Source organism: Drosophila willistoni, assembly GCF_018902025.1.
Source record: "Drosophila willistoni isolate 14030-0811.24 chromosome XR unlocalized genomic scaffold, UCI_dwil_1.1 Seg144, whole genome shotgun sequence".
NCBI lineage: Eukaryota > Metazoa > Arthropoda > Insecta > Diptera > Drosophilidae > Drosophila > Drosophila willistoni.
This window is the reverse complement of record NW_025814057.1, coordinates 2,603,529-2,620,485: the sequence shown is the minus strand read 5'-3', so window position 1 is coordinate 2,620,485 and position 16,957 is coordinate 2,603,529. Positions and strand designations below refer to the sequence as shown.

Below are 16,957 nucleotides of genomic sequence, written 5' to 3'. Positions count from 1 at the left end.
CCAGTTGCTTTGGTTCTCGTGTGATTCCGCTGAGAAGCAACAGCGTGTCCGTGGGACATGACGATAAGCGGCCACAGTTGAGGGCTTTGCCATCGATATCGCGGCACTCGCACCCCTAAATGTGTGTGGCATGCTGCACCTGAGTGCAGCAATCCCTTTCCAAGCATTTAGTCAGGGGTTGTTTCTGACGCGTGCCGCGTGAGAAATGCAATTTGTTATTGTTTGGTTATTATTTGCCTACATGGATGGCATGGCGTAAAGGTTCTCAGTGTCGAATGAAACCGAGTTGTGACACTGTCGAATTGTTGTTAATGACACGTATTATAATCTAATCTAACTGCATCTACAATTAATTAATCATCAATTGGGCAGTATTCATACAGAACGATGTGAAAAGGCTTTACTTGGGGATATCTTGTTTCAATCTATCGTCAAACATTATCATTTGAAGCAAGTTTCTCATTAAGTTGGCAATCAATTTGATGTTAAATCCTTGATCCTAGTTGCCTAGACTCAAAGCTGTTAGCGGTAGCATCCCAATTGACCTCGGCGATGGAGAGAAGCGAAAGGCAAAATCGCTCAATGTGGAAAATGTAGACCTCAATTGCAGTTTATTGCTCAAATTGATGATTTCAGGCCATCCTGGGTCTGGGGGTCTATGATCAAGTCGTGCCACAAGGGCTAGGCTCGGACAAATTGCAATCATTTTAGTTGCAGTTTAAGCCCAAATGCCAGGCACAAGTTGCTTGCCTAAGTCTTTCGTTTAGCGTTTTGGCCCCAAAGTCAAACTGAAACACAAAAACCAAAAGCACAAAACAAATCAAGCAAAACCAAAACAAAAACAAAACAAAACAAAAACGAATAATGCTGAATTTGAAATCACATTTACTTTTATGTGTTGGTGCAATGCATAAAGTAAGGCTAAAACAAACAAGCGAACATTGAACATCTGAAAAGCAACAACATCATCATCAGCAACATGCGATAAAAAGATTTCTGTTTCTTGATTTCGTTGCACCAAAAAAGGCAACGGCAACTCCCATTAAATGGCCCAAAAAGGCAAAAGGCGCCGTGTGGCAGTTTTGTTGTTGCAGTTGCAGTTGCATTTGCAGTTGTTGCCTTTGTCTCTGTGTGTGTGTGTGTGTGTATGTGTTTGTGTGTATGTTACTATTGCTGTTGGCCACCGGGGCAGTCTCTTATGCATTTCGTTTTGCTGTTGCGGCGCCACGCCCAGGCAGACCGCCCACTAGCGCAAGAACACGAGAAACATTTTTGTGCCATATTCGCAGATTTGCTTAGGACCATTTTTTGATACGCCTCCTCACCCTGGCCCAATAGCAACTCCAACTCCAATTCGAATCCATCGAACCGAGCACAACGGCAGCATCATTAAAGCAGCTGCATTTAATTTCAATGCCCTTAAATGGTCTTGGGCTGAAAAGTTTTGCTCCAAGGGCCGCTTTTCCTCTTGAGGCACTCTCTGACTCAGGCAGCTGTTGTGTTGCGCCTGCCCCAATCCACACGCATTTTTTACAACATTTTTGCCGCGACTAGTTGCCATCCCAGGCCCATTCTTCAATCCCCAAGCCCCAGCAAACACGTGCAACTAGTCATAGTCTCCCCCCGTCACACACACACACACACACACACACTTATACATCGTGTTGTTGTTGTTGTATCAATTAAAGCTGCGCTTGATTTTCACATGCGTAGGGCGGGCGACAGGTGCAAAATGCTACAACAGCTCAGCTCAGCAGCCCCAATCCCCACAGTTTCAATGATTTGAATTTTTCCATGCGGTTGGGCTAGCAAAATTACAAATAAAATGGCAAAACAAGGTGGGGGGATGGGGAGTCTCCCTCTCTTAGTTAGTCCCAGGCAACGGACATCGTCACAGGTGCAGTGGCAACAGCTGGCCAAATCATTTGCAAACGCGTTAAGTGCATCACCGGATGGGCGGCGGCCAGAACCAGAACATATTCCATCTATCTAGCTATATACATATGTACTTATATGTACATACATATATACTATGTATATGCATTGCTTTAGCAGCCTGTTTCAACCGTAAAAGCAATATTTTGCACTGCTGCCAACCCAACTTTGATCACCTGACAGGTGTCTTGTACAGATTTCAACCTACACTAAATATACACATGAACTCATCTGTGATTTTAATTCAATAATCTTATTGTTTGAGTTCTTGTTCGCTTTCTAAAACCTCCTTTGGTCGATTTGTCGATTCATTCGCTTTTACATCAGTGTATCCTTGAGCAGGAGAAGAAACAGAAATTGCAAGAAAATAAAATAAAGTAAGTAAGTCGTCTCGCCTCCACTTAGGTATACCATACACCAGTAAAGCAAATATTTCAAATTTAGTAAACAACAGCATTTTCACATGCTTTTTACAAGCATATCTGGATATTCGTCTCGGCTGTTGATGCTGATCAAGAATATATATATATACTTTATGGGGTCGGAAAAGCTTCCTTCTGCCTGTTACATACATTTTAGCGACTTAAACATATATTTATTCACCCTATGGGTGTATGGTATAAAAACGAAAAAAGGATAATTTTCTCGATGCCATATCTCCGCAGGATTTTGTATTTCCAGGAGCAGGATTATCGATTTGCGTTCAAGGATTTGCAATTTCCTTTAATGCACGAATTTTTGTAAGGCAAATATCTCGCGAGTCCTGTGAAGGATCAGGACGAAAGGGGTGTCATAAAACTCGAACCATCAAGGTATATTTCCGGTGCAAAGGACATCTCAGTAGTCCTGTGGAGAGCTGAGATATTAAGGATTTTATGGTTTTGGTCCAGTTTTTTGGCTACTTGGTCCAATTTAGGACTTGGAAAAAATTACAAGTCCAAAAAACTGAAAGGGTGCTCATAACTCTGTCATTTTAAGGACGATTGGAATATCCTTTGGCCAGCTTAAAGTCCTTGTCCATGCCTATCAATTGACATCATCAGGTCCTGGAATGTCCTTTGAGTAGCTGAGAAAATGGACGTTTTTGGAATATTGCATGTCCTGTATCCTTAGATGACCCCAACTTTTTTTGATGCCAATCTGTAGATATCGTCAAGGACATCTTAGGGAAGCATGTCTTTTTATCCTGCGGCGGGATTTGTGGATTTTACAGCTAAAAAACGAAAAAAGGATAATTTTCTCGATGCCATATCTCCGCAGGACATTAGTCGAATTCGACAGGACACACTTTTTTGGATTTTCCATGAGCAGGACTACCGATCTGCATTCAAGGATATTCAATATCCTGCCAAAAATATTACTCGAATTTTTGTAAGGGGGTTAGTCAGAAAAATGGCCAAAAATCGCAAAAAAACCATAAATGTCCTTATAACTCAGCCATTACAAGGACGACGAGGATGTCCTTTGGTTAGATGATAGTCCTTGATGACCCGCTTCGACTGACACTAACAGATCCTGGATAATCCTTCAGGAAACTGAGATAAAAGGCCTTTTCTGTTTGACGAAAAAAGGCAAATATCTCGCGAGTCCTGTGAAGGATCAGGACGAAAGTGGTGTCATAAGACTCCAACCATCAAGGTCTATCTCCGGTGTAAAGGACATCTCAGTAGTCCTGTGGAGACCTGAGATATTAAGGATTTTATGGTTTTGGTCCAGTTTTTTGGCTACTTGGTTCAATTTGGAACTTGGAAAAAATTACAAGTCCAAAAAGCAGTCGTTATTGTTGTTGTAATTTTTGTTGTTGTTGTAATTTTTGTTGTTGTTGTTGTAATTTTTGTTGTTGTTGTTGTAATTTTTGTTGTTGTTGTTGTAATTGTTGTTGTTGTTGTTGTAATTGTTGTTGTTGTTGTAATTTTTGTTGTTGTTGTTGTTGTTGTAGTCGCAATTACAACAACAACAACAAAAATTACAACAACAACAACAAACATTACAACAACAAAAATTACAACAACAACAACAACAAAATTACAACAACAACAACAAAAATTACAACAACAACAACAAAAATTACAACAACAACAACAATTACAACAACAACAACAACAATTACAACAACAACAACAACAATTACAACAACAACAACAAAAATTACAACAACAACAACAAATTACAACAACAACAACAACAACAATTACAACAACAACAACAGTTACAACAACAATTACAACAACAACAACAAAAATTACAACAACAACAACAACAAAAATTACAACAACAACAACAATTACAACAACAACAATTACAACAACAACAACAAAAATTACAACAACAACAACAACAAAAACAACAACAATTACAACAACAACAACAACAATTACAACAACAACAACAACAATTACAACAACAACAACAAAAATTACAACAACAACAACAAATTACAACAACAACAATTACAACAACAACAACAATTACAACAAAAATTACAACAACAACAACAAATTACAACAACAACAACAACAATTACAACAACAACAATTACAACAACAACAACAAAAATTACAACAACAACAACAACAATTACAACAACAACAACAAAAATTACAACAACAACAACAACAAAAATTACAACAACAACAACAACAATTACAACAACAACAACAAAAATTACAACAACAACAATAACAAAAATTACAACAACAACAAAAATTACAACAACAACAATTACAACAACAACAACAAAAATTACAACAACAAAAATTACAACAACAAAAATTACAACAACAAAAATTACAACAACAACAATTACAACAACAACAACAATAACGACTGCTTTTTGGACTTGTAATTTTTTCCAAGTTCCAAATTGAACCAAGTAGCCAAAAAACTGGACCAAAACCATAAAATCCTTAATATCTCAGGTCTCCACAGGACTACTGAGATGTCCTTTACACCGGAGATAGACCTTGATGGTTGGAGTCTTATGACACCACTTTCGTCCTGATCCTTCACAGGACTCGCGAGATATTTGCCTTTTTTCGTCAAACAGAAAAGTCATTTTATCTCAGTTTCCTGAAGGACTTTCCAGGATCTGTAAATGTCAGTCGAAGCGGGTCATCAAGGACTATCATCTCACCAAAGGACATCCTCGTCGTCCTTGTAATGGCTGAGTTATAAGGACATTTATGTTTTTTTTGCGATTTTTGGCCATTTTTCTGACTAAACCCCTTACAAAAATTCGAGTAATATTTTTGGCAGGATATTGAATATCCTTGAATGCAGATCGGTAGTCCTGATCCTGAAGTCTCCAAAAAAAGGTATTCCTGTCAAAATCGGTCAATGTCCTGCGGAGATATGGCATCGAGAAAAGTATCCTTTTTTTGTTTTTTAGCTCTAGAGTGCACCAATCCTGCCGTAGGACCTTGATGTAAGGTTTCGTTTGAGAAAACTTACATCCGAAACCTCCAAAGGATATTCGAAATTTTTTAATATTCCATTTTTTCACCCCCAATTAGTAGGCAACACTTTTTAAAGATTCATATTATTCACCCTAAAATTATGCGTCACAAAGTTTTCTATTTTCTAAACCGCCCCCAACTCCGGTTATTTTAAGGTTGATCGGGATGTCCTTTGGCCAGCATCAAGAACAAGAACTACCAATCTGCATTTAAGTATTATCAATATCCTTCAAAAAAATTTGGTCAAAGAAAACCACAAATCTTTAACTTTCAGGAAGTGCTTTGATCAGATGGTTGTCCTTGATGACCAGCTTCAACTGATACTAAAATAAGGACCTTTCTAAAAACTGCATGTCCCGCACCCTTCCACTGGCAAATATTTCCCAGACCCAAACGACGTTTTTCATTAAATATTATTTACTATTCTTTAATACAACTTACGTAATATGATGTAGAAATATATTTTAGTATAAAATATGTATAAAAAATATAAAATAAGAACTATTGAAATAAATATAAAAATAATTTGTTGAGGAATAAGTAGAAATTGAAAATCAATATTATTGTCGTGAACTAGTAAGCAGAAAACAACCGGGGTAGGCAGGAAATTGATTTAACAAATAAATAATTTCAATGTCTTATGCCATGTTCGCCACATTGTGTTTTGTACAATTAATTGCTATCCTGTAAGCAATCGCGAAGTTGCACCAGTAGCGCGATGGCATCCAGGTTATGCTGCCATGTGGCATAACTTTCCACGCAGTCTAATAGACCCAAAATATGGTTCAAGCCTAGCACAGGATTCGGATTCGGATCAGAAGGATTCGCTATTGTTGATGATGTGGTATCTGGAGATGCTTCGTCAATGCTCTCTTGAAGCAGTGTGGCTAAGTCTTTGCTCAATTTGTGTTTTTTGGGGCAACTTTCTTCGGTTGTCGAATCACATGGTTTCTTAGGCTGCTCAGGGCACAGTTTTCGTTTGGGCGCCAGTGGACGTAGTATTTTCTGGCTTTCTTCTATTGATGAATTTACAATGGCTTTCAGATCAGTCCGAACACGTATGAGAGCTTTTTGTACTTTAGGTTTTTTTGGGGTTAAATAAGTTTTTGATGTCGCTCGTACTGAATATTCCGGACTTCCGTCAGTGGTCAATTTAGAAGTTTGGTCATCAGCACCAACATGATCTTTTTCCTTTGTGAAAACAGCTTTATTTTTGGACCCATTTTCTGAATTTTCATAAGAATTGTCTCCTAAAATTATGACATCAGCCGAATTTCGAGTTTGTATTTCTTGTGTGTCATCCTCGATGCACAGATCAACGACGGAGCTGTCTTTTTTCGCAGTGTCCTTGCCGCTCTTTGGCCTCGACAATGCAGTTAATGGCAGTTCTGGTAGCGTTTTAATTTCGTTTGCTTTGGTACGGGTCTTGGCATCCTTTTCATCCAGGCTCTTTAGCCAGCGAGTTACCCAGGCCATTAGTTTTTCATATGTATCGGCGGGTAACACCTTCTTCAGCTGATCATGGCAAGTTTCCACCAATTGATGGCCTTCTGGACCTTTCTTAACTTTTAATGCAGGTAGACCGTAGCGACTCAAGGATTGCCATACTCTGGAGAAAAGGAATAATAATTAATAACTTTATTTAGCACTTGGAAAAACATTATAACACACAAGTATTCGTTTTAGCTTTGATATAGAAGCATGTAATTCGATGCCCAACAGATATGCAATTGCCCAAATATGTAACAACTGTTTTGAATTAGCAACGATTGATTACTTGTGCGTAACAATGTTTTCAATGAAAGACAATCAACAAAAACTCACTCCAAATTGCTTGTCAATTCGCTACACTTCTGCATCACTCTAACGGCGGCGATTCAACGGAAACTGTAATAGAAATTAAGAAATTCATTAGTTAAATTCTAAACAAATACTAATTAAAAGGCACTCGCCTGCAATGCACAGTTAAAAATAATCATGAGAGGAGAAAATGAAAGAATTATTGTGGAATTAAGCAACGAAATGTGTTTCCTTCGTTGTTGCCGATAAACGATAACTTATCACTGACAATCGATAGTGTAACGCCTATAATGGGATGCTGATCGAATTGCGAAATATCGATAGCCCAGATGAGCGGCAAGTTTAAAACTTTATTTAAATTTTCTAATATTTGTAAACCAAGCAGAAGAAACTTAACGTTATTTTGATAAAGAAGGTCCAGGGTCTTATGAGATACGTTTTAGTATATTTTTGCAAATTTGCATAGCTAATCGAATTACTTATTTAGTTATTAAGACTCTTAGTGGTTGTCTACGGTATTCCGCTGTTCACCACGATTTATGCGCAGATTACCCATGCATCCTTCAAAAAGAATATCAGCTATAGCTTTACGGGCTAATATCCGTTGCGTTGGAGCCATTTCTTCGTATTGAATAGCCCAGGATTTAGCTAGAATTTCTGAAGCCTCGCTTAAAAGTGTCCCCGGATTGCCATTGATAGATGCACTATTTGAATCTGTTGTTCCTTTTATCACAGTCATCGTTGTGGTGCCACCAGGTGGCAATGATGCCTTTGCGACGACACCATCATCTTGCTCCAAAATTTCCATTTTTGGACAGACTAGGAAATTATCATCTGGTAGGGACTTTGGCTGTTCGGTACAATTGTTTGCTTTTGTTTCTCTTGCGGTGCAGTTACTGCTCGGCTGCTTATGAGCTTCACATGGAATATTCCAGGATTTAGCCTCGTTAAATGGGGTCATTGCGTTGTCTGATCCTGATCCATCGTGTTGTATCACACAGCTGGACGAGCCATTACCATCATTCTGATTTATATCAATTTGCATAAACTCCTCTTTCTCTACATCGTCCTCTATAATCTCGATTTTTGGACTAAGCAGGGAACTATCTTCCGACTGAGGATTCGGACTATTTAGTGCTATATCCTTGGCGCTCCAGTGACTCATTGCATCCAATGTATTCTAGAAAAATAAAAACAGACATTGAGACAGACTCGAATGTAGAATGTACATCCATACTTACATCTTTGGTAGAATCGAAATTTGCCTTAGCTTTGGCACGACCTCGTTTCGCCTTATGTTGGAATGTCGCTTGTCCATGGGAAAGGAATTCCATGTCGTGGTAAAACCAAAGCGATGGTTTACATAGATCCCCATGCAATCCCAATTCCTTTTGTTTCATCAGACGCAACTGTTCACGTCTATAATTCGTGCGGAATATATTAATGCGACGTCCGACATCGCTCCGTGTGGCATTCGGCTGGACTTCTCTTAGCTTAACCTCTAGAATATTGTAGGCCTTATTCTTTAATTCCTTATTTCGATAATTGGCATGATCGACATCCCATAGTTCCGGCATTTGCTGATAGACCGCCAAAAATTCACGCCAAAATTTGCGTATACTAAAGCGTTCTGAATCTCGGATGGAATGAGTATACGCCATGCCGGTCTCTCCCTATCTCACTCTCTCTCTTCTTCTCAGGCAACAGCGGCAGCAGCAGCAGCAGCGGCGTCAGCGTCAGAAAACAAGCAAAATTGATTGGACTTGGAACGAGGGGTCTGGGATCTGGGAGTGATTGTGAGACAGGCAAAAGGCAACCTCACCCGGCAAACGACAATCATGAACTGAAAACCTGATGTATTGTAGATGTAGACGTGTACCAACCATGTGTGTGTGTGTGTGTGTGTGTGTGTGTGGTGTGAGCGCATTCGATTGAATGATTGATTAGTTTTGTGCTGGCATTGTTCGACAGTGAGTACAAATGTATACATATAGTATGTATATACATACATATACGTATTTCGTATGTATGTACCCGGTCTACTCAATTCAATCAATCAACTGACAAACCGAACGTCTCTTCATAAATTGTTGAATATACAAAATGTGATATATACACATGTATGTATGTATGTATGTACATATGCATGTACATTTGTGTATACAAATTTTCTACAACATTTCTTTTTTCCCTATAAAAATATTTGAAATATGTTTGTAATAAAAACAATTGTTCATATTATTTCAGCTTCAACCAATGCACCAGAAATCTCATTTTACAATCAACCCTATCAACACCCACCCACCCAGCCGCCTACCAGTGTGTGTTGTCAGTTGCAACAACATTTTGCCATGCACTCACAATTCAACCATCCATCCATCCATCCACTCCACACGTTCTGCTTGTGGTGGGTGAGGAGAAACATGCATCGTCATCATTCAGATTAAACGAGACCAAGAGCTGGCATCAACTAAGGGCAGACATGCGCATTGACTAGACTAACTCACTGCAAGCAGCGGAACAGCAATATTAATATATCTGAATTTTACAATACATCCCACAGATGATAAGCATTAATTATAATTGTTATCTGGCTAACAATTTGTTGTACTCAGTTATTCTTTATAAACATACACATATTTATAGACATTTCTGTATATAATAAATCTACAAAAAAATAATAATCATTACAATGATTGACGACATGTTTTTTGTTTGTTTGAGTGTTGTTTACACATTTCTGTTTTTCGTTTTTCAGTTGTTCTCAACTATTAACTGGTCTCGACTGAAATAGTTAATAGTTGCCCAAAAGACAAGAAAAAAAAACACAACGTTTGTTTAACATAAAGGGAAAATTGTTAAAATGATTGACGAAAGACATGAATTCTGTCGTCATTCGTTCTCATTATTATAACCAATTGTACATACATACATACATATGCACATTTGTCTGCATGTATGTACATACATATATACATGTATGAATATATATAATTTGACTTCACAGTTTATAAAACGGCATGCGCCAAACATGCCACCCACAATAAGTGGGTGTTCGCACACACACACCCCGATGCATGACGATGATGTGTGTGTGAGTGTGTGTGTTGGTGAGTTAATAGCCAGCCACTCCGTCCGTGGAGAGAGTGCACCACACACACACGCAGAGAGAGAGAGAGAGAGCGGAAGAGAGAGACAGGAGAGCGAAAGAGAGTTAGTGAGAGAGAGAAGTCTAGCCCGGCCAAGAACTAAGGGCAGACATGCGCACTAGAAACCAGCGCGTATATTTAGATGACTTTTTTTTGCTGGCCATGAATGACTACTAGGTGATAGCTAGACATATGTACAAATATATATAGGTACATATATACTATATATACATACATAATTTATATGACAACTGATTTCACATCGAGATTATAGCAATGACGCAGAACTGCATTTTGGTTTCATATATTTGGTTTAGGTCAAAAATTAGATTTTAATTCTATGATTGATTGCATCTTCGAGATGTATGTATGTGTGTGTGTGTGTGTGTGTGTGTGGGTTCTATAGACTAAGAACTTACGACTAGCACGCTATTTGGCTGAAACTTATTACAACCAACACCCCCCCCAATCCCTAGCCCATTAGAGAATCTATTCTCCCACTATTATCTAGGGTAAATCGTCGCCCATTTCCCGCATTACTTCATCGGCTCGAGTGATCAGTCCAATCAGGCGATAGTTCTCCTTGTATAGGGCGAACTCCTCCAACAATTTCAGGTACTTGCGAGCCTGGGTACAGCTGATGACAGTCGTTTCACCTGATCCTGCAATTCCACGTTGATTGAGATCGGCATTATTATTGTCATCGTGATCCGGCTGCTGATGGCGTCGTTTGGCTGCTTGTCGGGTTACTGTTACTGGGGCTTTGGTCAATGGCGGCATGGGCGGCAGATTTGCTCCTGGTACCGGACTCTCCTTACGTTGACGCATATGCTCAATGTATTCCTTCTCATTCTCCACATTGGCTGCCAGTACTTCGGCCAGTGAGTTGACACTCGATCGTCCTCCATTCGCATCGTCCTCGAGGAGCTCGTCGTCATCGCTTTCAATTTCTTCTTTGATCCGAACCACAGGTTCCTGTTGTGGTGGTGGTGGTGGTTGGACTGGTGCCGGTGCCGGGGCTGGTTTCGCCGGCACCTCCGTCTGCGCCGCCGCCTCTGCTTCCTCCCCAGGGTCCTTGGGTTCGGTTTTGATTTCCTTCTCCAGCTTAATGTCCACCATGGGTGGTGGAATCGCTGGACATTTTTCCTGCTGCTGCTGTTGGTGCGATTGCGCCGCTGTTGTGCCTGACGTACGCGGCGTGATGCTTTGTGCTAGTGTGGCCAATGGAATAATCGTCATGGTCATGGGTTGGGCCCCGGTGGCAACAGCAGCAGCAGATGCTGCAGCAGGCGGAACAATTGGAGTGGCCAGTAGGACCTTCTGGTATGTGCCAGGAGGAGTGTTTGCTTGTATAGGAAGCTTGACCAATTGGGGCAATTGAGATTGGAAAGCTCGAGCCAGATTCAGCTCACTGAGTGTTGGCTTAACATCCTTCTCCTCATCCTTATCTTCCTTTTCACTGATATCTCCGCCATCTACATCCACTTCGGCGTCCTCGTCGTCTCCCACATGACTGCTCACCGTGCTGCCTATACTCACATCCTCGCCTATATCCTCCTCATCCTCGTGAGTGCTCTCTGGCGTGCACTCTGACATCACGTCCTTGACAATGTCCTTGATTTGCACGGAGTAGCCTTGGGTGTATCCGATTTTTAGCACCTTCGTATAATTATGCGGTATCTTGTATGTGTGCCGAAACTTGTCGCACCACTCTTGATGCGGAAAGAAGTGATTCAGTCCCATGGAGCTCTTGAATTGCAGTGCCATCTTCTGGATAAGTCCGTCGGTTATCGCAAAGTCCTTATAGTACATCATGCGCCTGATCCAATCGTACACAGCCTTGCCCAGCATCGAGACGCGCACCGTTTTCGTTTCCATTGTTCGGGCATCCTGGCTCCGTCTGGTCCGTTGCTCCCAGGCGCGAAGAATCTCCTCGCGCTGTTGCACGATTCGTTTAATCTGATCCGGGCTACAATTGAACAGGCGTCCAACATGCTTGTAAACAGGCAAACGATCGTATTCCCTCAGGGCGGCGACCTTCTCATTTAGAGCCAGGACATTTTTCCGTTTGATGCGATTATCAAAGGCTACCTTCTCGGCAGCGGGTAAGGTGCTAGTTGCACTTGCAGATGCAGTTGTTGTTGTTGTTGTTGTCGTTGCTGTTGTTGTTGCTGCTGTTGGTGTTGTTGTTGTTGCTGTGGCATTGGCTGAAGGCGTCGCAGCTGGAGGTGATGGTGGTGTGGTTGCCGTAGATGCAGTTGGTCTTGCATCTGCATCTGCGGATAGCTATTAACAAGCGGAAATTGGAAAAGTCAGTTGGTTACAATTTTGCTATTTAAATAAAACTACCTTTGGATTCTTATCATCGTCTTTGTGATTGGACTGCGGAGCCTTTGGTTCCTTCTGTTGCTTTCGCTTTTCGCGGACACGCATTTTACTTTGTTGTTGTTCCCGTTGTTTTCCCTTGGTAAATGTCGTCGCCAAACTCACAATTCACACGGCAAGTTTACAATTGCTGCGCGCTCACTCACCCTTCACCTCTCTCTCTCTCTCTCTCGTACTCTGTCTCTCTCTCTCTCTCTCCCTCCCTCTGTATGCCTCTCCCTCTATCTCTCTATTACTCTCACTCCCGCTGTGCCTGTGCTTATATGTATGTGTTTGTGTGTCCGTGTGCGATGGCTACGATTATGCGCGTTGGGAGCTACAAAACGTCGCCTCAATCATTTCCATTATTCTGCAGTTTTCCTACTTTCAATTCTCCCAAAATTCTGGCTCTGATTCAGCGTTTCGAATAGGCAAATATTGAAAAAATGAAAAGTTATGTGTTTTCCAAGTAATTACTATTTTGCCCTATTATCTGATTGTAGTTCGTTTAGAATATTGCCGCAATCACACGCACTCTCACGTGTTGTGTTTGGCTTAATTTCCCAACGTAGACTAGAACGTGCATATAGTAAAAATAGCTGCTTCTGCTTTGCTCTCTCGCGAATGCGCGCAGCGTTAGCGAGAGCGCTTTTCTGCGCCGGCCTGTGTTTTTATTTTGATAAGGTGGGTGTGGGTGTCCAACCATGTCTCTCTATGTGTGTGTGTGTGTGTTCCTGTCTGTGTCGATGAATGCATATTTGTGTTTGTGAGTGCCAGCGTCAGTGAGAGCAGAACAAAACAAAAGACCGCTACACGGAGAGAGGGTTGTTATTTTCATTGCAACCGATAGTGTGGGGTGTGTCTGTGTGTGTGTGCGTGTATGAGAGAGTGTGGCAGAAGTGATATTTTCTACTGCGCAGGCGACAATATTACTGTTAGTTGTTTGCTTTGCCTGGCTTTAACTTTTGATCGAGCGATAGCCCCACTAGCTATATGCATATGAATATGTACACATGTATGTACATACATACGTAATGTATATGCATATTTCTGTATAATCACAAACACATACAGACAAAGCACGATTGGGCGCCACAATGCAGGGCACTTATGGCCGCTCCTGTGCTACAAAACATGCGCGTCCGATGTAACAAACGGTTAAAAACAAAAACCCAACTCTTCACATGTGAAAGTCTTAAGTACTTAAAATAAGTTGTTGCAGTTTATTTTTTTTAGCTGGAGAATGATGAAAACTTTATTGACACACTTCACAACGGCATTGAAGTCCGTATTCCTCTAACAGGTGTTTTTTTTTTTGCAATGCCGTTGGAGGCCACTTACTTGGTCAACTTAATTGTTATTTAAGCTTCTCTATCCAAAATATCTTTATTGGCTGCGGCGGCTTTCCTATGTTGTATTCATTTTCCCGTTCTCGATTGGCCAACTATTTCACCTTTAATTAACAAAATTACACAACTTGCTCATTACACTGGCTATTACAATAACACTGGCGGGAAAATGTCGATAACATATAAATAACATCTATCGTTAACAATAGTAAAAATCGATATCACATCGAATATCGATATACAAAATGTAGTGTTGATTTAAAACTCCAGTGTGGGCAAACAAGTGCGCTATTTATTGGCGCTAAAAATATATTTCTACGACTTTTTTGAAGGTTTGGTGTTAATTAAGCACAAAATGTAAATATTTTAAAATGGGTCATTGTGAAGAGATAGCTGTGTGTCTAATTAGTTTAAACACACATTTGCATTTCTAAACAATAAATATTTAACTAATTACCTGATAATGTCAAAAGATATTTTTGGTTGGAAATGTTGACAATGATTAACGGCTAATTGATGGTATAGCCCAATAGCAGATTAATTTTTGAATAATCATTTAATAAGGATTTCGATAAATACGTATGTATATAAGAAAAAAAAAACTTTAATGTTTGTTTGCTGTTTTCGCTTTTGCAGATGTGCAATGGATCAACCAAAGTTGGTAAAATGGCGCAATATATAAGCCATGGCTGACGGGTTGTCAGCAGGTACCATATGTCCTGCGCGATTCACCCAAAACATGCTGAAATTTCCCGAAGTCTTTTCATAGCCCTCCAACACGCGATTCACATTGATGCCAGTGCGAGGTGAGGCTATATAGGCCTCCTTGCCTGGCCATTCCATATCGGCGATCCAATTAACTGCACCTGGAGTAGCACAAATCAAGTCCAAACCACCCGAGAAGACGCCGACCTTAACGGTCGTATTGGCCAGAAGTTCACCCACTAAAATTAACACAATTCCAAATTATTTGCATTCAAAACATATATGTACGATTTTTGGCTTACCGATGTGGACAGCAGGTTTCATAAAGTCAGCCATTAGCTTGGTAAAGGTTGAACCGCTCTGGGCACCCCACTTAATGCCTGTGGTTATGTTTAGAGCTTGGGTAACAGGACCCAGCATTAAGTCCTCCAAAATCTGATCACGATCCTCATCAATGTCGTAGTGCACCAGAGTGCGATACATGAGTTCTGCCACAAAAATGCATCACTTAGGGACAAATGAGTAATCAGTATAGACAAAACATACCCTCTTGGCTCAGCTCATCCAAAGCCCTCAGAGCATATTGATCTCCACGAGTCGGTGTTTCCACATTATAGAAATCCACACCCTTCGACTCACGCAACACAACCGACTGGGTGGAACTCCACTGTAGCGTGGCCTGTGTCCACTTCTCCCTGTCAACATAATCCTGGGTCTTCAAGGCTGATGCATGAATTTTATCGTAGCCCGACTCATCGACAATGCCCAATTGAAGGAGGAATGGTGCCCATGACAAAACCGAATCAATGGGCGAAGTCCAAGGATCACCCAGGGCCACCGATACGAAGTTGCTCTCAATCTCCTTGCGTTGAATGCTATAGTAGAGCTCCAAAGCGAATTCAGGTGCCATTTTGCCTCCATAACTTTCACAGAAAATGTGCAGGGGCACGGTTTTGAATTCGGGATGCAGTTTGTAGAAACCCTTCATGAACTCGACCAAATCCAAGGCAATTTGCTTATTAGTCGTAGTATAATACGGGGAACCATCGACATAGCTGAATCCACTGCCCACGGGGTTATCAATGAAAATAACATTCATATCCTTGACCCAAGTCCATTCGCGATAGCTTCCATCGAGCTGCAGTGGTCCCAATTCCTCGAAATTGCCATAGCCAGTCGAAGAGGCACCTGGACCACCTTGCAGCCAAATTGCCAGAGGACGTTCTGTATAACTTGTCACATTGGCGGTAGTATAGTAGAGCCAATAAAACATATGAGCTCCGGTCCGAACATCGACGAATCCCCAATCCTGTTCACCAGGTCCATAGCCCGTGCGTGCTAATCAAATAATATTGATAATGATTGATAAAAGTGGTTTTGCCCGTGTCTCTTGGATAAAGATTGTTGCTTCTTAATTACAAAACACTTCACTCTAATCTAGGGAATCGCGTTTTCTAGTGGATGGCTACGATTGACTAACTGACTGATTGGTCAAGTATCCACTTAGCGATTACGCTAAGGTAATAAAACTAAATATACGATTATATCAGAAAAACATTGAAGAACTCTGTTTAACTAAGAAATGCTATATACTTAGTCGAAATCTGTTGAAGTTGAGAGACCCGAAATGATAGCAAAAGTGACACCATGGGGGATCGTGAGCGAAACACTTTCTCGTTAATTAGCATTTACATTTATGCCATTGCCCACACAGATTGTGAGTGGAATAGGCAAGTGTTTCTCTCTTTGCCCAGTGGTTGGGGGGGATTGTCTGAAAAGAATTGAGGTCAACTCCTCAACTTACCGTCCACGGCTCCGTGGCCGATGAGAGCGAGGAGTGCTATTATGCTGATAAGCAAGCAGCTCATTTTCTTCACTAGTTCTCAAGCTGTTCTCGTCTAATTGTAAGCCCAACCGTCCACCTATGAGTGTGACAACTGTCTGATCGTGGGCCAAGACTCAAACATTGAAAGTAAGTTGTCCAACCCTCTTAGTCGAACTGTGGGCAGAATTTCTAATCTATAAGTGGGGGCGGCATACAGATTGACGCCTGGTTTATCGACTATTTATGACCCAAAAGATGCGATAGCCCTCCAGGCGGACAGTCGGACGGACTGCCTGGTGGATGAAACGATAGACTTGAAGACGTGACGCAGTAGCTTTGTCAATCTATTTATGACATTTGTCAGTTTTCCATTTC

At 40.9% G+C, this 16,957-nt stretch overlaps 4 protein-coding genes and 1 long non-coding RNA gene across 6 annotated transcripts in view; 1 reads left to right on the top strand and 4 right to left on the bottom strand.

The window, feature by feature from the left end:
* The window catches only part of LOC124460725, a 30,773-nt gene extending 20,883 nt beyond the window's left edge, over positions 1–9,890 (top strand). Inside the window, exon 2 of the long non-coding RNA XR_006954741.1 lies at positions 9,438–9,890. This is a non-coding gene — a long non-coding RNA (uncharacterized LOC124460725). The remainder of the gene's footprint in view (positions 1–9,437) is intronic.
* Positions 5,802–14,223, bottom strand: LOC6639018. Of its 2 annotated transcripts, none has more exons than XM_002062353.4 (3): positions 14,045–14,223; positions 7,215–7,277; positions 5,802–6,999 (listed from the first exon to the last, which is right to left on the bottom strand). In XM_002062353.4, the coding sequence occupies exons 2-3, from the start codon at positions 7,247–7,249 to the stop codon at positions 6,063–6,065; spliced, it is 972 nt and encodes a 323-aa protein (XP_002062389.1). In that variant the 5' UTR covers positions 7,250–7,277; positions 14,045–14,223; the 3' UTR covers positions 5,802–6,062. The 2 variants fall into 2 exon arrangements, with proteins under 2 accessions (XP_002062389.1, XP_046868173.1); XM_047012217.1 differs by lacking the exon at positions 14,045–14,223 and adding an exon at positions 7,343–7,404.
* Positions 7,459–9,157, bottom strand: LOC6639378. The gene is made up of 2 exons (XM_023178689.2): positions 8,432–9,157; positions 7,459–8,370 (listed from the first exon to the last, which is right to left on the bottom strand). The coding sequence occupies exons 1-2, from the start codon at positions 8,849–8,851 to the stop codon at positions 7,690–7,692; spliced, it is 1,101 nt and encodes a 366-aa protein (XP_023034457.1). The 5' UTR covers positions 8,852–9,157; the 3' UTR covers positions 7,459–7,689.
* On the bottom strand, positions 10,628–12,912 carry LOC6639379. The gene is made up of 2 exons (XM_023178670.2): positions 12,689–12,912; positions 10,628–12,625 (listed from the first exon to the last, which is right to left on the bottom strand). The coding sequence occupies exons 1-2, from the start codon at positions 12,770–12,772 to the stop codon at positions 10,847–10,849; spliced, it is 1,863 nt and encodes a 620-aa protein (XP_023034438.1). The 5' UTR covers positions 12,773–12,912; the 3' UTR covers positions 10,628–10,846.
* Positions 14,224–14,589: 366 nt separating the features above from the next.
* Positions 14,590–16,848, bottom strand: LOC6639380 (retinoid-inducible serine carboxypeptidase). Its single transcript, XM_002062356.4, has 4 exons — positions 16,562–16,848; positions 15,304–16,095; positions 15,060–15,245; positions 14,590–14,996 (listed from the first exon to the last, which is right to left on the bottom strand). The coding sequence occupies exons 1-4, from the start codon at positions 16,623–16,625 to the stop codon at positions 14,701–14,703; spliced, it is 1,338 nt and encodes a 445-aa protein (XP_002062392.1). The 5' UTR covers positions 16,626–16,848; the 3' UTR covers positions 14,590–14,700.
* Between the last annotated feature and the right edge of the window lie 109 nt (positions 16,849–16,957).

Excerpts from the sequence above, each read along its gene's own strand:
- LOC6639378 (XM_023178689.2), bottom strand. The coding sequence starts at position 8,851 with ATGGCGTATACTCATTCCATCCGAGATTCAGAACGCTTTAGTATACGC. Across the intron at positions 8,371-8,431 it reads ATTTCGATTCTACCAAAGAT|AATACATTGGATGCAATGAG; the intron begins GTAAGTATGGAT and ends TTATTTTTCTAG.
- LOC6639380 (XM_002062356.4), bottom strand. The coding sequence starts at position 16,625 with ATGAGCTGCTTGCTTATCAGCATAATAGCACTCCTCGCTCTCATCGGC. Across the intron at positions 16,096-16,561 it reads CGGCCACGGAGCCGTGGACG|CACGCACGGGCTATGGACCT; the intron begins GTAAGTTGAGGA and ends TTATTTGATTAG. Across the intron at positions 15,246-15,303 it reads GGATGAGCTGAGCCAAGAGG|AACTCATGTATCGCACTCTG; the intron begins GTATGTTTTGTC and ends TTTTTGTGGCAG.
- LOC6639379 (XM_023178670.2), bottom strand. The coding sequence starts at position 12,772 with ATGCGTGTCCGCGAAAAGCGAAAGCAACAGAAGGAACCAAAGGCTCCG. Across the intron at positions 12,626-12,688 it reads ACGATGATAAGAATCCAAAG|CTATCCGCAGATGCAGATGC; the intron begins GTAGTTTTATTT and ends GCTTGTTAATAG.
- LOC6639018 (XM_002062353.4), bottom strand. The coding sequence starts at position 7,249 with ATGCAGAAGTGTAGCGAATTGACAAGCAATTTGGA. Across the intron at positions 7,000-7,214 it reads GAATTGACAAGCAATTTGGA|AGTATGGCAATCCTTGAGTC; the intron begins GTGAGTTTTTGT and ends CCTTTTCTCCAG.